General features: G+C 37.3%; 1 protein-coding gene across 3 annotated transcripts in view; it reads right to left on the minus strand.

The window, feature by feature from the left end:
- The window catches only part of LOC133249225 (bifunctional heparan sulfate N-deacetylase/N-sulfotransferase 3), a 184,083-nt gene that overhangs the window by 35,013 nt on the left and 122,452 nt on the right, over positions 1-26,618 (minus strand). For all 3 annotated transcript variants that reach the window (XM_061419299.1, XM_061419300.1, XM_061419301.1), the window contains 3 exons: positions 7,140-7,322; positions 4,853-4,949; positions 1,085-1,208 (listed from right to left, as the gene is read on the minus strand). In XM_061419299.1, the coding sequence (XP_061275283.1) occupies positions 1,085-1,208; positions 4,853-4,949; positions 7,140-7,322 (404 nt within the window). The remainder of the gene's footprint in view (positions 1-1,084; positions 1,209-4,852; positions 4,950-7,139; positions 7,323-26,618) is intronic.

Here is a 26,618-nt window from a genome sequence, read left to right on the forward strand (position 1 = left end):
AGTTTTTAATCAAGCCCTTTAATCTTGATGTAAACAAGGACTAAATTTTTTATTCTGCTGTATACAAGCATATTTATTTGAGTCAGTGGGAACACAGGAGCTGAAGTAGTTGATGGATCCTTGACTCTCACAGCTATTATTTAATACTACAAAATTAACCAGTATCAACCAGTGTGCTGAAGAATTGGCAAGAAAATATATAATAATTAGAATATATATAAATCCTAGTAGGAGCTCAGCTTATACTTAATCCATTTCTTTAGCTTTCCATTTGGACTGCTCACAAGCAAACCTTGAGGGCACTGATACATATAAAATAGAGATCATGCAATCTGACAACAGAAGTTAATATATAAAACCTGTATGCTAAACTACACACAAAATGTTTATGTTCATGCTCTATAGTTCTTATAAGAATTTACTTTTACACCACTTTCTGCACAGAATTTGTACATTAAAGACTTGTAGATACATTTTAGGATTAACACGTTTGTTTGTAACACCTATTCCTCCTACGTTACATATTTTGTGTATAGTAGACATTTTAAGTTTTAATTTTAATTAACTCTTCTTCAGATGGCTGATATGGTTCTAATTTCAAAGGCCCAAAATTAAATTTTGTATATTGTTGATAGCTTTTTAAAGATAGCTTTCATTACTCATGACATGTATACACATGTCTAACTTTATTTATTTATCTTTTGTACCAAAGTAAAATAGTATATTATATGTGAACTGTAGCATCACTTTGATGCAAAGTATATAAGAACAGAAAATTATGAAAGTGTTTTCTTAAGAGTAGAGAAAAATGAAATTCTTGTGTATTAGGTATTTCTCTTTTTATTTGTAATTACCATCAAAGATAATTAATGCAAGTTAAAATTACACATGAGTCTCTTGAGGTCCCTTCATAAACTGAGAAAAGTTTGTTATGAATAGTTTCTGTGCTCCTTCATGTTATTTAATCAAGGCACAGAGATAACTACTGTTTGAGGCTAACAGACTTAAATGTTGATTATAAGCACTAATTTAATACTGTGCACAGTACATATACTTTTAGATTTATACTAATAACCCATCTTACCAATCAATCCCCCTGTGGTAGTTATTTCTATTAAAGAACTGTACCTCCTCAAAGGTTTTTGGGCTGGGGGAGTTACTAAGGATGGAAGGATGCATAACCAGGAACAAATACAAAGCAGTGGTTCCTGAAAAGACAACAGAGGTTCAGAGATTAATTGAATGAAAACAGTTTCCCACTATTAGCATTTGAGTTGTTAATAAACTGTATTACAATGATCCAAACAGATACATATAAGTAATTCTTGAATTAAAGTGAATAGATAACCAGCATCTTAAGAAACGAATTCTAAAAAATGAGGACAGTGTTATGTGAGAAAAGGCCTGTTGTAAGAACTGCAAGAACAGGCTTTTGACCTCAGTTCAGTCATTGACTTTGGCTTTTTGCTTTCTCTTGACTTATTAGTGGACAATCGCCTGCCTTAATCATTTGTTAGGCCTTCTCTGAGGACAAAAAGACATATTGTGCCTGAAGATATTTTGATATTAATAAAGTACCATGTAAATGAAAGACATCATAATTTAGCATATGATATTATATTATTAATACTTGAGTTCCCGTATAAAGTTCCTCCCAAGGCCTATGAAAGCTTATTAATTTGAGACAGAATGTAAACTTTTAACCAGTTTGTTTAAGTTTGAATGTACTTACACACCTATACAAAGTAGTGTCAAAATTGTTTAAATTGCTAAATTTGGGGAAAAAAAATTGGTGCCTTTTCTTGGTGACATAACACAATTTGCATTTTTGGAAAGAGGGTGGCATATCATAAGTACCCATATAGATTTGTTAAAATAACTCTTGTCAACAGCAATATTGTATAAAACAATGAGTTGGAAGAGGCAGTGTTCCTAGATTTTATCTGAACCAAACAATGAACATTTTATCTACAATCATAGATATCTATAGGAAATGAAACACAGTAATCTATGCCATACAAGGTAAAAATGATCTTCACAAACTCGACTTAAAACAGTGGTTCTCAAACTTCAGCATGCATCAGGTTCACTTGAAGTGAAAGTCAAAGTCACTCAGTCGTGTCCGCCTCTGCGACCTGGAAATCTCCAGACCAGAATACTGGAGTGGGAAGCCTTTCCCTTCTCCAGGGGATCTTCCCAATCCAGGGATCAAACCCAGATCTCCTGCATTGCAGGCGGATTCTTTACCAGCTGAGCCACAAGGGAAGCCAAAGAATATTCTTAACCAACTGAGCTATGAGGGAAGCCCCAGGTTCACCTAGAGGGCTATTAAAACAGAGCTGGGCCTGATCCCAGAGTTTTTGATTCAGCACACTTCAAGAATCTCTGACTAACAAGAAATATGGGACAAAATCAAAAACTTGTTGGGGAAAAAAAAATGTTCCATTACTTGAAAGCCATAGTAAAGCTTTCTAGAGCATACTTCAGAGTCCGATAACTTCTAGGATCAAGAGTTTTATTTCTAGCACTTACCAGCTGTTTGAACTTAAACAAAAAATATATGACCTGAGTCAGTGTTCTTATCCGTGTAGTGGGGGAGAAAATACTTAGCTATCATGGCTTTATGAGGGTCAAGTGAGGTAATCTATTTAAAAATAGTTAAAAAGCTCGATATCTGAATATTGTAAGGTATTTTTAAAAAATAACATTTTTTGAGCTAAAATTCAGTAATGCATTTAAAAAAATTGAACAGAATATAGTGTTTGTAAAGACAAAAAGAATATCTATTACAATATGAAAGAAGAAAACAGGGTAATCCTTTCTGAGATCAACTGATAAAATTCTTTTCTGAATTTTGTTTTTAAGAATTGTATTATATCATATTACTTGCTTTTAATAGCATGATAAGCATTAATAAGACAAGCAAAAAAAAACGAATACAACCTAATTATCTGCCTAGTCAGTAAAGGCACACTGTAATTTATCAGTGGTCAAAAAATTAAGTTATGGTTTCTGAATTCTATCTTTACCTACTCATATTCTTGGGTCTGAATAAACTGTCGTGTGTGTGTGTGTATTTCAACAATATAATCATAGACACAAAACCAGGAATTCAAAAATTTAAAAAACCTCAAGTTTTCTGTTTTTAGTTTCAACACTAAAAATATTTGAATATCCAGATGACTATACCTTTATGCAAAATTATTCAGAAAAATACTTTTGGCAAAACTGAAGATTAAAAATAAAGCTAAATAATTTTTGTGAAATTGATACAAGAAGCTATGTCTGTCTACTTAAAAAATAACCTCAAAAAATATCAATAGATACAAAAGCAATATGCTAAGTGAAAGAAGTCCAACACAAAAGATACTTTATATTTCCATTTATGTGAAATCTTATAAAAGCCAAAACTACAGTGCCAGAAGGTGGTTTTCTGTGACTAAGGATTGGGGAAGGAAAACTGACTAGAAAAAAGATGCGGAGAAACTTTTCAGGGAAACAGTAGTGTTCTAAATCTTAAATGTTGTAGTGGTTACACCACTGTGTACAATTTCTAAGATTTACAAAACTATGCATTTAAAGTTGGTGAATTTTATTGTATGTAAATTATATCTCTATAAAACTGAGAAAATTTCAATTTCTATAAAAAGGATTTAAAAATTCCCTTCCAAAGGTAAATGTCATATACAGATTGTAACATAAACATTTGGAAGCCCAACTGAGCTGAAGATGACAAGTAATGATTCTGCCATGTAACCATGACATTAAAATGTCTGCATATCTAGCACAACACAAGAGGAAGTATATCCTGCAAGGCTTTCTGAGGCAAACTTGATTTGCCAAGCTTCCGAGAGAAGATGCGACCGTTAATGACAAACCTATGGGATGACAGTGGGAGTTCACTAAAGAAACTTTAGTGTAAATGTCTCTCTAGTTGCTTCTTGACTGTAAATAAGGACAAGTGAGATAAATAAGGATAAGAGAAGTATGTGCCATATTTATTATTGTTTTCAGATTGATATTTGTAAATGGGACTAAGAGAAAATGAATAGCTTAACTTGACTGTGTATATTACATAGAATTCTCCCAAGTTATTTCCAGAGAAATAAGGAAAGGAAATGTATTCCCCTTAGAAGGGATATGAAATGGCTGCTCTCTGTGAAGCTAGAAACGAAGAGCCCCAAATAATTTATCATGCAGGATACAGCTTGAATGTCTGGCATTTTTAAAGCTTCCACTGGGCTTCATTTTAATACTGTTTCTTACAGAAACAAGAAGTTTATGGGAAAAATTGCACACCAACTTAAAAAAAGGTGCCAGAGATTTCTTCTGGGTATGAATAAATATCTTTCTTAACACAAAGTAACACAAAATTTTGTTTATGCTTGGGAATTCTGCTTGTCAAACATCCTTTATAAACTTTTGGAAAATAGTCATTTCTGCAAGAAATAGTTTAGAAATAAACTGTATAAGGAAGATGTCAGGAAAAGGATAAATTTCTGGAAGATTTATAGGTACTTATATGTGTCCATCTTGAAATTTGATGAAATCTTGTAAGTCACTCTTCAAACACAGGATTAGTTTTGATTTTAGAAATGTTAATAACAGCAATTTTCAATTAGGATCTTTGGGAAAAAATAACATTCGCCACCAAATTGACTGCTGGATATTCCAACTATGTAATATCTATTTTCATCCTTTTTACTTAAAAAAAATTCAGCTCAACAAAGAGAATAAAATGTTATTCATTCATCAATATTTATAGGGAGTTTGAGAAGTCATTGTGGCAAGAATTCACTGTCTAGTCATCAGGATTTTTATACATGTTGATTATAACATAAAAAGTTCTCACCAGTTTTCTGGGGTCCTATTACCAAGAATTTTGGTAAGCGATCACAGGTTTTTTCTTTAGACCAAATGTCTCTGTGGCGTTTGTCATCACAAGGATTCTAAACAGGAGAAAATAATAGAGTTGTATATTTTTTGTGGCTGCCCATTGTGTGCTAGAGTTTTTCAGCTTCTGTCATTGAAAAGACACCCCCAGAAACAAGGTTATGGTGGCTCCCTCTTTTAAACGAAAGTTGTAAAGTGGCATCCATGGAGGATTTCAAATAAGTCCTTTTCCATCCTGAAGGTGAGTGTTGACTGAGGAGGTGAGGGAGGGGAGACATTTCCATTATGGGTAAACAGCTTCATAGCACTGAGGGTTTAATTATTTTTTTCTGCTATTGGCGGTTCTATGTCTTGATTGTGTGTGTGTGGTTTAAGTTTTAAAATAGTGAGCATGTTGGGCAGAGGCTGTGCTTGCTTGCCCTGCTAACCTAGAAGAGGATACACTCTCAGCACTGAAATATATAAGGTGTCAGATTTTTATTCTAAGTAACTTCGAGCTTTCCTGCTGTGCTTCAAAAGGAGACGGATCTGGTCATAATAATACTGTTTAAAGAGACAGCAGATTCCTTTCAGCTGCTTTCAGAGGTCAGTAGATGTATGTCTAAAACTATAACTTTACAAACTATGATGCTAAAAAGCACTAAATTTCTGCAAAAGGGTAAAATGAGGGCGAATTACTACCTTAGGGAATCTGCTTTTGGACAATAGTACTTAAACTAAACTCACTGTGCAAACTGCATCTAGAATATCCTTAATTTTAACCGCTAGCTGCATATTACCTAAACAATTACAGCCCTTTTAATACTTTTCAGGAACAGGCAAATGGGACAGTGCTCTATTTCTATTCAATTAATACTACATGTGTAGTTAAACACACCTGCTTATTTAGCATAAACAACAGATTTTAAGACTAAGGTGAGGGTTTTTTTTTTTTTTGGCTCTTGTTCTAGGAAAAAAGTGGTTTCAACTGAAATAATAATGATTTCCATTTTAAAATAAGGTGTTCAATTAGCAGGAAAGTTTCATATCTTTCCAGTGGCTGACACTTGGTGATGTTCTGTAGTGGTTAAGATAAAAAGGCGGATGTTTTAAAAATCTTAACTGCCAAATAGTATGCAGTGATATTTCTACAACCACTGACTTTAACCTACTAAAATATGTAGTTATGTTTCTTCTTGGGGTTATCTGTTTTTGCCTATGAGGCAATTAGCTCAAGTTCACAGATAAATGAATATAAGTGCAGAGCTTGCTGCAACTTCAATCTGTGGAATTTACTGAGTTCTACTTCTAAACAACAACTTCTGAAGATCGTTATTATTATACCATCAGCTCTGTCAGTAATTCTCACTTAGAACAGTGATTCAGGGTGCAGTGTCTGGAGCCATGTGGCCCAGAATTCATTTCCATTCTGTCACACAATAGCTGTATGCCTCTGCTTAGGTGTCTCAGCCTCTCTGTGTTGCCCCAGTTTCTTTATCTGTAAAATGGGGGGTAGTAACTATACCTCATAGGGTAGCTGTGAAGACTGAATGGATGAGCATATGTAAAGAACTCGGTCAGACAGATGACAGGCACTATGCAGCTACTTGCTAAGATTATTACTTTCCCTGGGTCGTGCGGTGGGCAATTCAAGCTCAAAGTGTGTTTCTGTAATTCTAGGACATGTAGAGTGTAAGCTTGGAAATCTGGGTTATGCCTGGAACCATTTGAATATGCCTTATTTACGAGACATTTTCTCTCAAGAAGCTCAGTGATTTTGCTTCTAAACATTTTCCCCACATCCAAAGTAATACCTGACTAATGCTTTTGCCTATATTATGCAGCTGTCGTGACCCTGTGGTTCAGAGGCAGATAGCAGTGAACTCTCCTCACCTGCCCCTTTAATGTTGTTTAGTCACGAGAGGTATACGGATGTGTTCAAGGCTGACTCCCTGCCTAACACATGCCTAAAACCATCTTCTGTTGTGTCAACCTACTGCAATCTGCAAATTGATCCCTCACTCCTGATTGAAAATATGACATCCACTGACCCTCTCACTGAGCTTTCAGCATTCATAGTTTCTAAAGGGCCTGGGAACAGAGAAGCTGGCCCACTATGAAGTTTCTCAAATCTACTAACATTTCCAAAATGTACATTATTTCCTCCCCACCTCCACCCGATGCCTTCACTTTTCAGATTTGTATTAACTCATAGATCATATGTTTGTGGGATTAATTAATTATACCAATTACTGACCCAATCTTACCTGCCAGAGAGGGTCTTTTTGATCAGGAAAGAGCTCAAAATACTTGTGAGCCAGCTGCACTGGAGGCAGAGTCTGAAGTCTCAAGTTGGTCCAGCTCTGCACGAAGTTGGCCAGGTTGACAAATGTGTATAATCCCAGCCGGTCATTCCCGTAGTTAGACAAATGGGTCATGAAAATGCTGATCTGAAAAAGGCAAATGAACTTCAGCATAAACACAGGTTATTTTCACCCTAGGGGGCAGTGCAACCATAGCAATGCTAGTTTTTCTAAAGAACTCTTTGCATAGGGTTTCAGTTCATGAAATGCTTTGGAATTTTGGACATATCTCAGATATTCTCACTGTATTAATGCACTACGGAGGATGTGTTATTAGTAAGACTTGGTGAGCATTTTTTCTGAGGTTTTAATGTATTTCATAACAAAAAATGAGTCCAGCTGCCATAGCCCCTGTTAGTACAACTAGACCAATGCTGAATAACATGTCCTAGATGTTCACACATAATGGCTTTCTGATATGTGAACTATTCATAATTTGAGGTAGTAGGAGGGTGGGATTTTGTAATATCAGTCAACTTAATTTGGTTTGTAACATAGTACATAAAATTAATGGACATAAATAATCAATGAGTTGTCATTATTAGCATTAGCTGAAAATCCTCTGGTATGTATTTATCAGAGGCCATAATGACAAAAGACCAGCAACTGAAGTTTTACTAAGATAACTATCAACTATTTTCCATCCATAATACTCTGAAAGTCTTTTCCATATTTATTGAGTCTACTATTTCCAGTATCAAATACCCCAAAGAAAAGTTTTCAATGCTTCAATAGATAAAATAAATTTTTCCTATGCAAGCAGGTGTCCTAGATCAAATCCATAAATTGAAAAAAATATTATAGCAAACATGGGGAACTTTTTATAATGAAATAAATTTGAATTCTGTAGGTTTAATTAGATTGGTAAGGAATATAGAAAGGGCATTTTTATAGCTATTACTTTAAGAGAATGCAAATAGTTTTTTTTGGTTAGTGTTGACAAATGGAAATAATTCTGCATGAGATTTTCAATGGCAGTGAAAACCACTGTGACATTTATGCTGCTATAAAAAGATCATAAAAATAATTCATGTGATAATAGTATGCTCCTAAAATTTATAATGTCATATGAATGAATAGTAATAATAGTTATTTTAATCATCATAATAATGAACATAATGGCTTCATTCATTAAGAGACAGAAATATTTAAGAAAATTTATTGAGGTAAAGTGGTAGTGATGAAAATTTTGATATAGAATATCAGAGAAATATAGTTACTTATTACTATGCATAAAAAGAAACAGTGATATCCTATATTCTATTCAACAAATCACACAGACTTTAACATGAAAAATTTCAAGTATGATCAAGGATGTTTGTGTTTCTATTCATGCTGCCTGACTGTATTTTAAATCTTAGAACTTTTACAGACAAAAATACTTTCAGGGTGATTTTAAATAGCTACCAGCACACCATTGCACTTGTGGAGCTGACTGGTGAGGTTTTTACCATTTAGGGTATTTGGGAAAAATGAGACTTTTAAAACTTAAGCTTCTGGTTATTATGATTTTTTTTTTTTTAGTAGTGTCAATTGTTTGACTTTTCCCATCCCCTCCTTTCTTCCTTCAAAATTCATCAAAACAGTAGGCTATTGAGAGACTTACGAAAATCATTCTTAAGTTTGGAAGTTCTTTTCTAATATCTACTATAGGCAGTCTTTCATTATGTGTTTTATATGCCACATTTTTCATTGTAGCACAATAACAATGGCAAAATACTCCATGTTGCCTTTCTACTAATTTTTTCAGACAATGTAAAAAATATATATGTTAACCTAGCTAGCCACTAATTCAAATTTATTGCTTTATTTTTAGGAAAAATTTATCAAAACAATCTGTGTCTGCATTTCACTTGAACAATATCTGCATCGAACAGAAAATGAAAAACTTAGAGATACTGTGTAGCCTCCTGACACAAGTGCATTTGACACCCCTTTGAATTTGTTTTCAACCCTGGAGAGCACTTTATGCTGTGACACTCAAACCATAGTGCCACATTTTCACTTGTATTTTTTCTGGTAGAAACAGAAGTGACCCAAAGTGAGTATGTGCTGGTTGTTGACATTGCTTTTGCTGAAACTGAACCTGATGGGCAAGAATTAAGGTTATACTTATAAAGTGTTGAACTTAATCCTGTAAAAGAAAAGCTACTTAACCTCCAACCAGCGAACCTTTCCTAAATGAAAGTACCTAGGTTTCAATTCTATTTTTTGTATGTCTACTTTATCATAATGCAAAGTGTACCATTAGTAAAAGGACTGTGTCAAAGTGATGGTTTTGTAATGATTGTCATCTCGTGACACTATTCTCGTCTTTGGACTCGAGCCTGGGATTGGTTTTGTGCTTCATAAAAAGAATATAATTGATCAGGACATAAAGCGGCTCAGTTTCTTTTTAAACTCTTTTCTAGGGGGTAAATCATAGTATTCTTGCCACATATACTGTTGTATATATCTTTTTTTTGATGAACATGTAGCTTCTCCAACTTTTCTGTATTATTTTTTAGTTAGGAAGGGATGCACAACAAGCAACAGGACAGGTGGGAACAGATTATATAAGGAGAAGGTTTTGGTCAAAAATTAGCTTGCTTTCCAAATAGTATTTCTTCTTTTGTCCTGATCTGTGACAACTCTAGTGACTCTACTTCTTGGCAATCCCTCACGTGACAGCAATGTCTGCACAGACTAGAAAGAAATGAAGGAGTTTGAGAAGGTTGCCATTTCAGGGAAAGTAGATATTAATCTTTTCCTAAAGAAGATGCCTTTGTAATTTTAAGAGTGTTTCAGAACTGAGGGGTTTTGTTTGTTTTGCTTTAAACAAGGATTGAATGTATCAAAATAAGTTATGTTTACTATAGATACAGAATCCAATGAGAAGGAAAATGTCAAAGGAAGTTGCAACTGCATTTCTATAACAGTATTTGCTGTAAGCATACTGCAAGCAATTTTTGTTGTTACTCAAAAGACTGCTTAAAATTCAAATTGTTGGAAATTACCAAAGGCATAAAGTTTATCTGATTAACAGCTGAAAGCAATTTTAGCCCAATTAACATATATTTGTATAGCAAGATACTTATATATAATTTTTTTTTTCTGTAAAGGCAAAAGGTGAATGCCAAACATCATATATCCTGGCATTTATGAGAACAAAACAGTTACCAGTTGTCAAACAGTTACCAGTTGTAAAACAGTGACTAAGAGAAAGATATGGGAAGTTTTATCTACACTTTCCAGCCTCAGCCATGTGACTCGGATAAGTTCCAGGCAGAAGAGATGAATGAACTACTACCAAGAAGAATAAGGAGCAAATCATAGGTCTTGGTGCAAACGCAGTTGACAATGCAGTAATTACTCTGTTTTGAGAAGGTCAGGAGGAAGGGAGACAAAATTTAGGTGAAAAGAAAGTATGTTATCAATACTTATATTTGTTATAAGCTATGCCATTTATGGGGCTTCCCAGGTGGCACTAGTGGTAAAGAAACCGGGTGCCAATGCAGGAGATGTAAGAGATGGGGTTTGATCCTTGGGTCAGGAATAGCCCCTGAAGGAGGGCATGGCAACCCACTCCAGTATTCTTGCCTGGTGAGCCCACAGACAGAGGATCCTGGTAGGCTATAGCCCATGAAGTGACTTAGCATGCACGCATGCCATTTATGATGGTGCTGCTTAGTTCAAATCCACCAACTTTCTTATCCTATTTGCCAGATGCTCTGATTGGTTCTATAGAGGTGCAAATATAAATATGATGCTCATTTTTCGCGAGCCTTGTTTGTGAAAAAGTTTAGAGTTCAAGAGGCACAAAAGAGTTTATAATGAAAAAGTCTTACCTCCCACCTCTCTCCTTTAGGCAAGCAGTTCTGTTTTGTTTTGGCATCCTTCCAAATGATCAGAGATTCAAAAGCCTAGCATATATACAAATCACCTAGGAGGTTTATAAAAGTTCAGATTGCCAGGCCTTACACAGAGATTCTGATTTTCTGGTCTGGAGGGTGGCCTGGTACCTACGTTTAGAGGAGCATCCCCAGGTGTTCAGATGCAGGTGCCACTGGAATATGATTTGAGGAAAACCAGCCAGACCCATTATTTATTCCCATAGAAAATATTTTATTCATTGAAACCATCAGCTTTTCTGTAGTGATTCTTTTTTAATAAGTTTAAAAAACAAACACGATACATTTATGAATATGTTTTGATGTTATGACTTAAAGCTAACCATGACACAAAGAACAACTTGGTGAGTGCCCTTGGCCATGCTTTTGAAGGGCTTCTGCATTGCTGACATATGTGTGGAGATCCACAGAAGACTGATAGAAAGAACTGGTCCACCCGGACACATGCCACTGGTTCCTAAATCTCCTTCCATCCTGTTTTTTGTTTTTAAACCAAAGCAAAATTCTTCTCTGTTTTGTCATGTACCCCTCAGATGCACATTGCCTTATAATGTCTCTATTTAATAGGCTGCTTTTCATATTCATTTTTACTTTATATCATAGCATTTAAAAGATTTTCTGGAAGAGGACAAGCATAAGGTAATTAACTTCTTTAGGGAAAAAAATACAGAAAACAGTTCATTTCTAGAGGATAGTGATCAAACTGTAGAAGTCTTATTACTAAGAAAATATGAGTTTCACCACTGTCAAGATGGTGCTTCATTCCATGAGGATGTCTGTTTCTGGAAAATAAAACTTCTGAGGAGAAGGTTCTTCTAATGAGGCCCTGGGCCTAAAGCTCCAATCCCATAGTTTCACACATCAAACCCTCTAATAGTTTCTCATTGCCTTCTGAATTAAATAAAATTCAGGATGCCATCCTAAATTACATCATGATCCCAGGTTACTCTTCCAATCAGCCTGCCTTGCTTACTGCTCCCCAGTGTTCCCCAGACTCACCTACCTCTATGCTTAGTCCATGCAGTTTCTTCTTTAGAAACACTGCCTCACTTTTCCACTTGTCCATCCTGCGTATCCAGAGGGTTACAGCTAATTTTGAGATCTCTCCAGGTAAATGCAGTCTTTCAAAAATTTGAGCCTCAGAGTTGATTACAGTTTAGTCTTTCTGACATTTTCTTAACTCTGACTTGTATTATGCTTTTAAAAAATACTTGTTTTATTTGTGTCTAGATTGTCAGTTCCTTGGGGGCTGGCATGAGGTCTCTTCAACTTTATTTTCTGAACTTCCTGGAGTTTACTACATATAGTATACTCCTTGTGTTGGCACTAATAATCTTACTTAAAAAGCTGGGCAGTCTAGGGTCAGTTATTTTTCTCAGTGCCATTCATTCTGGTAATCCTTTGAAAGTGAAAGTGAAGTAGCTCAGTGGTGTCCGACTCTTTGTGACCCCATGGACTGTAGCCTACCAGGCTCCTCCGTCCATGGGATTCTCCAGGCAAGAATACTGGAGTGGGTTGCCATTTCCTTCTCCAGGGGATCTTCCCAACCCAGGGATCGAACCTGGGTCTCCCACATTGCAGGCAGATGCTTTAACTGCTGAGCTACCAGGGAAGAACTGGTAATCCTTTAGCACCATTCAAATTGTGAGCCTCCTCAAAGATTTATTCTTGTCTCTTCCAGCTTTATCCCCGTTTACTCTGTACTCTTCCCCCGAACTCTGCCCACCCATTCTTCACTTATTTTTTACTGCCCATTCCCTTCTGTTTCCTGTGAAACTTCCTTCCTTCGTAAATTAACGGTATCTTTAGGTCTTTGACTTTAGCCTGCATGGTGGTTAAGAAAGTGGGCTGTACCACATATTGGCTCTTTGATCTTAGCAAGTTATTTAAACTGTCAGTACTTTAATTTACTTATATGAAAGGAAAAAAGGGGATAGAAAAATAGCAACTACCTCACAGGGTTGTTCTGATGATTAAATGTAATAAAACATGTAGGCTACTTACTGTGTGCCTGCATGCTAAGTCGCTTCAGTCGTGTCTGACTCTCTGCAACCTTGTGGACTATAGCCCATCAGGCTCCTGTGTCCATGGGATCCTTCAGGCAAGAATACTGAAGTGGGTTGCCATGCCCTCCTCCAGGGTATCCTTCCAACCCAGGGATCAAACCTGCATCTCTTATGTCTCCTGCATTGGCAGGTGGGCTCTTTACCAGTAGCACCACCTGGGAAACACCAATTGCTTAATATCTGATAGCCATTTGTTATTGTTTTTGTTGTTATATTACTATGGGTTTGGAGGAACATAAATTCTCGTTTATAGCTTTCTTCCAGCAGCTCATCAACCTTATCTATATCTCTAGTTTTTTAATCCCTTCATTTTTTTCTGCATCTGTCAGTGTTCATCTGATTACTTCCTTTATGAGGCAAAATTCTATGGTCAGTAATTTGAACTTCTCTCCCACTATCAGCTCAGATTCCCAACCATCATTTTGCTTTCTATTGTCTGCAGGTCTGAGACTTTCCATCAATTTTCCATTCAGTTTCTCCATTCCCATGTGTGGATGTTCAGCACAGTTAGAGAAAAAATATACAGTGGGAGCTATCCAGGTCACAGAGGCACAGGGTCCAATTTCTATGGAATCCTCTACTGATGTTCGCTTTATTCATTATCTCTTCACTCTTCAGTTACCTTCAGCAGCTATTTCAAACTCTCATTCTTCTCTTAAGGGCTTTTTCTCAGTCTCCACTCTCCCTCATCTACCTAGTTCGTCATCTTGTGATTGATGGAGAAGCAATGGTCATAAGGCAGGAACTCTTTCAACTCCTACCCTCTCTGTAGATACTTGTCTTATAAAATTCCTCCTGACGCCTTCAGTGTCAGACAGAAGTGTTCCATTTTGTTTTCAAGACCCAGTATATCTCCGAGTGCCTTTTACCCCCTTTCAACTCCTAAAATCTCATTCTATCACTTATCCCTCTGTTTCCCTCTATTTTTAATCTGCTCTACTGTTCCTTCCCTAATACCTGAAAACATGCTTGAGGCTCTCTCACCTTAGGCTCTCTCTGGAGCTTTTTTATTTTCTAGACCTTATCCTTCCTAGCCAGGGTCTCTAAAGGAGCAGTGTAATAGGTGCTTTCATATCTCATTTTTGTTCACTTTTTAGTCTTTTGTAATCTGGAGTTTGTTCCCACCATTCCATTGAAAATGCCTTGTCAAAGGTAAGCAACTGCAAACATAATATCTGCGGTCTTAAAAAATCATTGTGTAACTCACACAGGAAACATTTCAGATTCATGGGATACATTCATTAAAGTAACCTTATCGCTTTTTTGCACTGTCTCTTTAACATTTACTCAGTGTGGGTGGTTTCCCCTTATCTCTGGATGAGGCTGGGGCAGGCAGCATGCCCTCCCTAGTTTCTTTAGTGAATAGATAACTCTCATGTAGCTTTAAGTTGCTAGCACAGTGTTGATTTACTCGTTTAAATCTCCTTGTTCAGAGAAAAGAAGCAAAACTCCAAGGTTGATGCAATATTAAATCTCCTTTCTCTCAGCTGCAACCTGGTGCAGGAGAGGATCTGCCAGAGAGGCTGGGAAGAGAGCCTGATTGATTCTTCTCCAGTGGGTGATTTTATTCTTCATCTTGCTAGCTGACATTTCTTATCCCTTAGTGTTTGGGACATGGACATGAAGGAGGGAAAGGGAGTCAGAGAATTATTCCGTGGTTGACACTGTCATAAAATGGAATATGCTTAAGTCATTCGAGATCTTTGGTGATACCCCTTCCAGGCCCCACCAATGCAGTTTCCTTTATGAGGCTCAGTCTTTAGTGGAGTCCCTTTAAAAGGATTCCCAGATAACATTCCTACTAAGAATTCCACATCTGGGCCCTGAGGGTTAGAGGCCTTTGACCTGACTTTGGAAAAGAAGGCACATTTTTCTTAGGCATGTGTTCCTCCTCTCTAAGTCCTCTAAAATAACTTCTTTATATATAAGAATCTATAATACTGTTATGCAATGAGTTATATTTTCTAAAAGTGAATTATTTGAGGAGTTAGGTAAATCAGCTTAAGAACTGGAGATTTAAAATGTTACATTTCTGAAACTGTCAACCCTTTCAGACAGTAGCAACGACCCAGAACCACATGTAACAGACAATTGTAGCCAACATCTCTCTCATGGTTTAGTTTTATGAGTCATGAGGCAGACTCTAGCCCCAAATGTCTGTTTTCTGCAGGGAAGCCATAGCAAGCTCTCTTATCGTTTCAGTGGCCCTCACTGCAGAGCTGAGATGTGCAGCAGGTCATTCACCCTCTGCTCTCCCGCAGGCAGAAAGTGGTGGGGCCATGCTCACTGCATAGCACAAGTCTCTCCAGAAATCTTCCTCACAAATTCTCCTTCATTTCCGGAGACTTGATCATTTTATCATGGTGTCCCAGGCACAGCTCACTTTGGTGCTAGTATCTTCCATATTTTCGTGCTGTTTTACGCTAAAAATTATTTTCCTTGACCTTATCACCCTGTCCAGTGGGAGAAGAAAGATGTCACTCATTCTTGAGGCTTAAATTCATTGAGTATTGTTTTTCTACCTGGCTTGTGCCTTGGTCATCATTTAAGAATCTCAAAGGAAAGCTCAGCTGCAGAATAATTTGGCAAAGGGCCCTTAATATTTTGAATTTGGGATCTGATAGATTTTACAGGAAAGCTGGAATGGTAAATCAATTGCTGTCAATTAGGGACAGGTTTCAAAGGTACAGTGATGAGGTCAATGTAATTTAAAGCAATTTAGCCTGGAACATTTTTCTTTTTTATAACATTAATGTCTCTCACTTAATTTTTCTGGCTATACATTCAGAACTGAAAGTTCAGCCCTTTTATTACAAGCTAATGATTGATGATCAATTAACATTTCTGTTAGGTGCCAGAAGTAGTAATTCTATTGGTTTAATGTACTGCCATTACTTCAGCTGCTGAACAAATGTTTACACACACACAAGTGTCTCCAGCTCTCATATCACCAATTTTCAGTGAATTCTGCATTGTGTACCCTGGGCATGCTGTTCTGATATTGTCTCTGCATCACTCTGAAAGACTCTTACTTATTCAGAGACTAGAAGGACAGCTGTTCTCGTTCTATTAGACTTACAAAGTGACAGGATAATGAATAGTTACAGCTTATCATAAATTTAAAAATGATTAATTAAGAGAAATCCTTATTTAAGCAGCAATGTAGTATAAAAGTTATACTCAGTTTTGCAATGAAATTTCCACCCCCCACACCCCCAGCAGAAAACATTTTGCTTCTTAGTTTTCTATGGCATAATGAAGACGTAGAGAGGAGATGAAATTAAACATCCCTTAAGGTGTTTCAATGGAAAAAACCTGACAGAATTTTAAACAAGCTTTCAAAGTAAATGTACCTACATAAAAATTTGATTTTGGCTCATATGTGAATGAATTATTTCTAGGTAATCACAAAGATCAGCTTCATCATCAGGAGATTTTAATTAATTATATTTGCTCATAAAGCTGAATTCACCCTGGGGGCAAAAATAACCATATCAAATAAGTATATTTATTTTGTACAGAAAAGCTAGTTTTTAAAAGCTAGGAACTAATTGCCAAGTTTCTAAATATTCAAAGTCATTAAAAATTTTTCTTTTTACTTATTTAAGGCAGTCCCTCTAATAAAGTGATTTGTAAAATGTTGACAGATTTTGGGTCTCCATTTTGCACAGAAATTTAAGTAGAGGGTGAGGACTCAGAGGATAAGAAAGAACAATGCTAAAGAATAAACTGCTGCTGCTGCAGTGCTCAGATGTGTCCAGCTCTTCACGACCCCATGGGCTGTAGCTCGCCAGGCTCCTCTGTCCATGAGATTTTCCAGGCAAGAATACCGGAGTGGGTTGCCAGTTCCTACTGCAGGGGATCTTCCCAACCCAGGGATTAAACCCAGGTCTCCTGCATTGGCAGGCAGATCCTTTACCACAGAGCTACCTGCGAAGGCTCTCTATACCTTCAATGGGAGGAAAAATGCCAGGGCTGGACTGGGCCTACACAGGCCATAGCTTGGTTCTGACAAAAAGAAAAAGGTATTTTAAGAAAGTTTAGCACAATGTAGCATAAGTAAATTAGTTCTTTTCAGGGCTTTGAAGGAGACCAACCAGATACAAGAATCAGCTAAGGTGCTATATGAAACTTAATTAAAACTAAGTTAACTAGAAGGGCTAACTAAAAGAAATGGGTAAGGAGAAGAAATAGAAAGGAATCCAAACTCTTATGAGTTAGCACAGCTCCTACTGCCAAAGATGTTGGCAGTTCGGAGGGTGTCTTTAAACTGTAGTGTTAATACTATGTTAGAGGTTTCTAAAAGGTGACTAGGGCATAAAAGATTGTAAATAAACCAAGTATCTATTTTAAAAAGTCTGTAGTAGGAACCCCACATTTGATTTATTTCTTATTATTGCTGTAAGTTATAAGTCCTCTAAAATAACTTATTTACAGGTAAAAGTCTGTAAGTAATACTGTTATGTAATAAGGAGTTATAGTTTCTAAAAGTGAATTATCTGAAGAATTAGGTAAATAAGTTTAAGAAGAAGTGAAGTTTTAAAATGTTTCTTTTCTGAAACTGTCAACCCTTTCACATAGTAGCAGCTACTCAGAACTACACATAAGAGGTACCAGGAGATTTAATGAGGTTATGAAGTTTGAAATGTAGATTCTAATTTCTACTGAGGTCAACAATGTGATTGGATATCATCATTATCATCAGATAGACTTCATACAGATCAGAATTTTGAAAGAATTTTAAGGGTTTTAATAAACAGTTTCATTAAGCACCAATGTCTAGGGAATAGTGCATGCTGAATAAGATAATTTACCTTATTTGGTAGATAACTGGGCAGAGGGGAGGAGGGCAGGCTTCCTTTCCAACCATGAAGGGAATTTTCTGTACTTTTATAAATATGGCTTCCACTTACAGCTTTATTTAAAACTCTACTATGACACTCGTTTGTGTTAGTTTGGTTGAAGCAGTAAACCTCCAGGTATTCAGGTGCTTCGTTTGTAAAGATGGGATGGTAATTATATTTCCCAAAGGTTCAGGCTGCAATGCATGATTTCTTCTTTCTTTGCTTAAACACACAAACTAACACTAGGTGTATTTCTGTTCTTGGATGTGTACATTCTTCCTTTATAAAACTTTATCCATCACTACCAACTTCTGATTATCTCTCTAACCTTATAGCTACCCCTCTGACTTTAGGCCTCACTTCTTTTAAAACCTACTTTGGTTAGGTAATATTGCTTCATGTAAAATTCTAAAGGCATGAGAAGGTATACAGTAAAAACTCTTTTTCCTCCTGTCCTTCAGCCACTCAATTCTTTTTTTTTTTTTTAATTTTTTTACTTTACAATATTGTATTGGTTTTGCCATACATTGACATGAATCCACCATGGGTGTACATGTGTTCCCCATCCTGAACCCCCCTCCCACCGCCCTCCCCAAAGAAGCCACCAATATCACTGGTTTGTGTGTTCTTCCAGAAATATTATATGTATACAAAACCATGTATATATGTATATACTCCTCCTCTTCTTTTTTATTTTTAAAACACAAATGGAAGCAAACTGAACACATGGTTTTATTTTATGTCTTGAGTTTTTTAAGCTTAAATCTTGGAAACTGTTCAGCATGTGTGCACAAAGGGACTTCCTCTTTCTTATTGCATAGATGTGCTATAATTCTGTTGTACGGATTGCTCCAATTTATCCAGTAAGTCCTTGTGATTTTATGATACTATGAATAACCTTGTGTGTGCATCAGTTCACCTTTTTGCAAGCATATCTAAGCATGAATTCTTGCAAGGGCAATTGCTGAAAATAATATGTGCATTTGTAATACTGATAGATATTGCCAAGTTGCCTTTCACAGAGATTGTACTAATTTACACTCCTGCTAGCAATGTGTAAGAGTGAGGCCTTGCTACTGTTGCCTGAACCACTCTAATAACTTCCTGAATGATCTCCTCCCTTTTATTTCTCCCAGCTCTGTTATATCCCAAATGTGCTGTGCTGCGTTTAGTTGCTCAGTCATGTCCCGCTCTTTGCTACTGCATGGGCTGTAGCCTGCCAGGCTCCTCTGTCCATGGAATTCTCCAGGCAAGAATACTGGAGTGGGCTGCCATGCTCTCCTCCAGGGGATCTTCCTGACTCAGGGACAGAACCCAGGTTTCCTGCAATGAAGGCAGATTCTTTACTATCTGAGCCACCAGGGAAGCCCATATCCCATATGCTTGCACCAGAAAAATCTTCCTAAAGCAAAACTCTTTTGCTTAGAAAATAATAATAACTCCATATTTTCTACTAAGTTAAACTCCTTTACCTGGCACTCAGAATCCGTGATGAAGCAGGCCCATATTCCTTCTTGAGTTTTATCTTCCCCCACATATACTCTCTAAGGAGAAAATGGAATTACTCCTTATTCTGCAAATGCTTGTGTTCTAGGGCTAATATCCCTGTCCTCTGTAAAGAATGCTTCTCTACCTATGTGTCTTTCAGGCTAAATTCTATCCACCTTTCAAGGACAGTCTCAAATATTACCTACTTAAAGGTCAAAACTGATTGGTTCTTTGACTTACATTCTTTATTCTGCTAATAGCGTACACTTAGAGTAAATAAGGCCTTTCCCGGTGGCCCAATGGGAAAGAATCTGCCTACAATGCAGGAGATGCAGGAGACATGGGTTCGATCCCTAGGTTGGAAAGATCCCCTGGAAGAGGGCATGGCAACCCACTCCAGTACTCTTGCCTGGGAAATGCCATGGACAGAGGAGCTAGGCGGTCTATGGTCCATGGAGTTGCAAAGAGTAGGACATGACAGAAGCTTCTGAGGGGCAGCAGAATAAATATTTCAACTGTTATCATTGACTTTTGGTTCAGACATAATTCAGACCTTTTTGATTGTGTAGATGCTTAGTTCATGGATGACAAAAAGGAAGAGGTCAGAAGCGGAACCTGGTGCAAAGTTTCCAGGGTGAGTGTTGTTGAGGGTGGTGGCAGGGAACACATATACATTGAATGCTCAATGTGGCAGCTCTTATATATTTGTAATCTCATCACTCATAAGGAACTGGATATTATGATCCCCATTTTACAGTCAGACAAACCAGACAGCTAGGAGACAGCTGAGTCAGGATCTAAATTCAGGCCTATCTGGATGCGAAGCCTGGACTCCCTCACACTGCACTACACTGACATATCTGGCAGAGAAGAGCAGCCAGAAATGGCTAATATCTTAAGTTACATTTCTGAAGATGAAGAAAAAAACCCCTACAAAATGCTGATATATGAACATTAGTATAATGACTGGAACCATTCAATGTAAAGCAACCTGTGCTTTGTGGATGTCAGTTTTATTAGAGAACAAGGAGATAAGCAAATCATGTCTAGAGCAGTCTGATTTAGAAGGCAGGGAAAGGTTTACTGTATCTAGCAAGACTTCAGTTCTGTTTTTTAAAATGATATGTGAACAAGAGCTCTATCTGAAAAATGAACTCACCTCTCTGAATAAGTTAACTCTATCTGAAAAATGAACTCACTTGTCTATCGTTGGTCTATCATTCTGTAAACAGAGGATAAATGGGTAGGGGTGTGTGTGTGTGTGTGTGTGTGCGCGCATGTGTGTACACTCTTGAGATTTTGGCTTTCTCGTTGAGTGTCTGTATGTCTTGAAGCTTATCTGTATCAGTGAAAATCTTCCCTATTTATACACAAACTGGTATCACTATAAACTGGGAGGTAAGGCTGCTCAACTTTAGATAAATGTTGGACACATAAAAAATAGAAGCAAAAATAATATTAACATTATTATTACTAAATTAAAAAGAAACTATATAAAAGTATTTCTAGAATTAACAGCTTTTTTGGAATTCACAGAAAATGAAGTTAAAAGCCTCTTTAATATGAGGCCAAGTAATCATACAGGTGTAGAGTGAGTGAATGCTCAAAATTGTTAGGTTTGTTAACTCTAATTTCAGAAAAAACTTGCTATAAACAAGTACACTCATGTAAAAATTAGTTCAGCTAACTTTCCTTGCCTTCCAAACTTATCATATCTGCTGCTTTTAAATTCTAAATGGTATTAAAAAACCAGTTAATAAGAAGCAACAGTATCTTAGAAAGTTTTTGTATCTATAGATTTATATATCTACATACACATATTATATATGGTATACAAATATATAATTTATAATAAATATAATACAATTATTTATCATTTTGATTTACTCTTATACTTATTGACTTTAATTGACAGGGATTTATCATTTGAAGTCTTACATATTATGCTAATGTTGGTCGTTGATTTCCTATTAAAGTAAGCTTTTCTTGTTTATAAATAATTACAATGAATAGAAACTATTACAAATGTTTTAGTCTGCATACATACATGAAGTAAAATCCATTCTAGAATATTCAATAAAAATGATAAAACACCTAAAATATTCCTTGAAATTCAACAGGTATTTACAAATATACTTTAGCATATGCATCTATTTCCATTATATTTTAATGTTCTTTAGAAATGTAATTGAATGGCTATTTCACATTATGTGTTTCTTTAGCATTGTTACTTCTTAAGAAACATAAGGAACCAATAGGATATTTTGGACAGAAATTTGGTGATTCACATTTACTGTCCCTGAAATAAAGTATACAAGTCTGACTTATTTGTGCCTCATTTCATTAGCCAATTGAGTAAGAATGCAGAAAAAAGACTGATAGAGAAGGTACTTCATGGAAAATGTAAAGGCCTAGGGAGAAGGCAATGGCACCCCACTCCAGTACTCTCGCCTGAAGAATCCCATGGACAGAGGAGCCTGGTAGGCTGCAGTCCATGGGGTCGCCAAGAGTCAGACACGACTGAGCGACTTCACTTTCACTTTTCACTTTCATGCATTGGAGAAGGAAATGGCAACCCACTCCAGTGTTCTTGCCTGCAGAATCCCAGGGACGGGGAGCCTGGTGGGCTGCCTTCTATGGGGTCACACAGAGTCGGACACGCCTGAAGCGACTTAGCAGCAGCAGCAGGGATGGTCTGTAACTATTTAACTTCCATGGTCAGAGGGTACAGGTGAGAATGCAGACCACAGTTTATTTCTTTGGTATATGTAGAATGAAAGCACATTATACTGATCAGTTATGGACACTTGATATTTTGTATTATTACCCAGTATTATTAATAAGAGTGTGCTAGTTAGGATTATCCAGAGAAATATAACCAACAGGATGTATGTATATGTGTATGTTTGTGTATTGTATATATATGTGTGTGTGTGTGTGTGTGTGTGTGTGTGTGTGTGTGTGTATGTATGAGGAGGGCATGGCAACCTAATCCAGTATTCTTGCCTGGAGAATCCCATGGACAGAGAAGCCTGGTGGGCTACAGTCCAATAGGGTTGCACAGAGTCATACATAACTAAAGAGACCTAACACTCATATATATATATATATATATATATAGTAGTTGGGTATGCCAGAATTTCCTCTTCTTCTGGGGACGTCAGTCTTTTCTGTTCAGGCCTTTAGTGATCAGATGAGACCAACCCATATTATGAAGGGTAATATGTTTTAGTCAACCTATTAACTTAAATGTTATCCCATCTAAAAAATATCTTCCCAGAAACATCTAGAATAATGTTTTACCAAATATCTGTATGCCTTGGCCTACCATGGAATTTGTAAAATTAGTCATCATAGAGAAGATGAATACTTTTTTTTTAAAGGTTTCATTTTCTTTTTCAATAACAAGCGTAGCAAAACAATTCATTAAACTTTTTTTGTGTCACGTGCATTCTCTTTAGAACTAGTTTTATGAGAGGGCTTTGTTAGGAAAGAAGAGGGAGAGAGAGGTGCAAAACTCTAAGCAGGACAGAGGTTCTGTGAGTGAGGAGGTGCCTTAGCCACCCTTTGACGACCTTGGGTAACTGTAGGACCTCCCATTTGTGTGAAAGCCTCTGTAGTCTATCCACGTAGACTGAGGCCAAGGCTTCTGGGTCTCCAAACTCAGCCCAGATTCCTTTATCCCAGCCTGACAAACATAGAAGTCAAGATCTGTTGACTTTTGTATCATCAGGCAGCTTAGCCAATGAACAATTAAGAGGATGTGAAAATGCAGTTATTTTAGTTTCAGTTTCAACTGAGGGCCCAAGATAAAAGCCATTGAATCCTAAATTTCAGGGTGAGGGCCTGGACCACTTGTCTTGTATGGGAAGTAGTAACAAATCTTTGACCGTTCACCATCTTGAGGATTGATTGTTGTTACTAAGGAATTTGATTGGTCTTTGTCCCTGGTTCCTGGGAGGAAAACTCTGAACCCATAAAATTTCCCTAGTGATAGAAGTTCTTTGTTATTCATGGTGAGTCCTAACAGTTTATGCTTTTGAGGTGACTCACAGTGGGCCCTACATAGCTTATGCTAATGCCTCAGAATAGGGATCGGCTACTGCAAGGAGATCCAACGAGTCCATCCTAAAGGAGACCAGTCCTGGGTGTTTATTGGAAGGACTGATGCTGAGGCTGAAACTCCAATACTTTGGCCACCTCATGCGAAGAGTTGACTCATTGGAAAAGACCCTGATGCTGGGAGGGATTGGGGGTAGGAGGAGCAGGGGACGACAGAGGATGAGATGGCTGGATGGCATCACCGACTTGATGCACATGAGTTTGGGTTAACTCCGGGAGTTGGTGATGGACAGGAAGGCCTGGCATGCTGCGATTCATGGGGTCGCAAAGAGTTGGACACGACTGAGCGACTGAACTGAACTGAACTGAGGCCAGAAAGAGCAATCATGTAATTAGAGGATTGGAGCTTTAACCTACATGATATCAAACTGAGCTTCTCTGAAGGAAAGGAGGAAAGAGAGGGCTGGAAATTAAGTTTGCATGTGGCCAGTGATTTAATCAAATATGTTAATGTAGTGGAATCCCAATGAAAACCCTGGACACTGAAGGCCAGTGGTGCCTCTTGGCTGGTGAACACATTGACGTGGCCTGGCCTCATCATGAGGGGCAGAGAAGTGCTGTGTTCTTCCCCAGGCCCTGCGCTCTGTGTATCCTGTATAATAAGACTAGAATCATAATGGCAGTGCTTTCCTGAGGTCTGTGGGCCATTCTAGCAACTTGTGCAACCTGAGGGGATGGAGGAAAGCCTGAATTTGTGACCAGGAGACCTGGGGGATCCCTCAGCCACTTGAGGCTGGCATCTGAGGTAAAGGCAGTTTTCTTGGGAACCAGGACCTTAAACCTCAGAAGTCTGATGCTAATACAAGCAGTTAACATCAGAATTGAATTGAATTACAGTACACTCTTTTTAGGTGGACACAGAATAGGATATGAAAGAGACAAATAGTGAAGTGGTTGAGGGAGTTAGAAAATTAGAAATTTTCTTTAATAAAAATTATTGATGTACCATGAGTACCCTCCTTCTGACTCTTGTGGGGAAGTGGTGCTATTTTTTCATCTTCAGACTAGAGCATCAGGACTACACTGAGAGATTAATATATTTTTTTAGCATTATTTAGGGCAGGGGCCCTAACCATCGGGGCATGGACCAGCACTGGTCTGTGGTCAGTTAGGAACTCGGCTGCATAGCAGGAGACAAGCGAAACCAAAACCAAACACCACCCGCCTCCCATCCTGGTCTGTGGAAAAACTGTCTGCCACAAAACTGGTCCCTGATGCCAAAAAGGCTGGGGACTGCTGATTTATGGAACTGCAAGTGAAAGCTTAGCAGAAGAGACAGCAACTTATAAACAAGAGAAAGTAGTAAAAGTGGGCAAAACTTGGTGATGGATGAGTAAGAATTAACAACAAATGATATTGGAAAAAAGAAGGGAAATAAATGATACCTAGAGCAAGAGGAGCCTTAAGTTAGTAAAAGAATGAACAATGAGTCAAAAGAGGCAAGATAAAGATAGGGAAAAGAAAAAAAATGGAAGAAAATGTTTATGGTTTCATGGTTAAATAGAGTTCAGTTGGTAAAACTGACATGGATAGGCTTTTAGATTAAAAAAGAGGCAGTAAGGCACCAATATTTTGGTGGACGTCTTTGAGTACTTTCTGTGAGGCAAGAAAACAATCTGAAATCAAGCCTAAATGTTGGAGCACTGAATTGATGAAGTGAGTCAGTGGGTGTAGAGACATATATACCCGGAAAGGACTGCTGGTAAGATATGGAGTATTATAAGGGCAACGTGAAGTTCTCTGTAGACTTGACGAATGGCCAGGGTTCTAGTTACAGTTTTCAGCTGTCAGTCTTATGAGGGAATGATGGGTCAGAGCATAAGAAATGACAAAACCAGAGGTGACAATGTGGAGGCAAGTGGAGAGGAAGTCACAGAAAGGGATTTCTCAAGAAGGTTACTGAAGATGAACTCAAGGATATCTGCAACTGGTTGGGTGACTATGAAGAGAATTCTTTCAAGGCTCAGAGAGTCAAGGAGAAGTAAAAAATTAGAACAAAAATTGTGCCAAACATTTTGTGAATGCTCTTCCTGAATTGGGAAGAGTGGTGGGAGCATTTAAACAAAAATGACATCTGATAGAAATGTTTAAGTTAGTAGCACACTATCAAAATATTCCATCTCCTTTCTCTTGGAAACATAAATGCTTAAGAGCATGCTGGGCAGCGCTGCTGAGAGCTCTGTTCAATGCTGGTTAGTTCACAGTCCAGCCAGCCATTCCGAGTTATGAATATATATTTAAAAATTCTGAACAAAATGGTGCGTTACTTCCTATATGCTTCATCAGATCTGATTTCTCTTGTAAATATAAGTAGGGATCATTTGCAAAATAACAGAGTAGAATTTCCTGTGCAGACAGATGCTTTTTATATTTATAAAGCTTGAGCTCTTTTTTTTACCTCTTTAATGCTCTGGGAAACTGGAAACTGATATGATTTTTCATATCGAGTTTAGTTTAACATATGGCAGAGAACTCTCGGAGACGATCTCCAAACGTCGCAGTTAACAGTTTCCAGCCTACACAGGAAGCGGAGCTGTGCTGCTGACGCATTCCTGTTCTATGGGAAGACCACAGAGAACAGCCTAAAGTTAAACCACAGAAACTGTGTGTATACAAAGTGCGGTGTTCAACTGAAACCACAGTAACACACAAAGCTTTGGTTGATGTTTCAATTCTACTTCTACGTTGTTCTAGCAAAATATTTCAAGGCATATCAATAACTAAGTAGCTGTTAAGTCTATTCTTGGCTTTTACTTAGACAAACAAAAAACAAGCTCTGAATTTGGATATTGCATATTCTGCATATTCTGAGGGGCCTCAGTTTAGTAATCATGTTTGTAAGTCTTCTACTAGATTCTTAAGTAATTAACAAAAACAAACAAACACCTCATCCATTCAGAGCCCTTGGGGAGGAGTTAGGATGATCTTTGTGCAGAATAGCTTTCAGGTACTATGTTCCTCCTGTATTACAGA

Source organism: Bos javanicus, chromosome 6 (assembly GCF_032452875.1).
Source record: "Bos javanicus breed banteng chromosome 6, ARS-OSU_banteng_1.0, whole genome shotgun sequence".
NCBI classification, from domain to species: domain Eukaryota; kingdom Metazoa; phylum Chordata; class Mammalia; order Artiodactyla; family Bovidae; genus Bos; species Bos javanicus.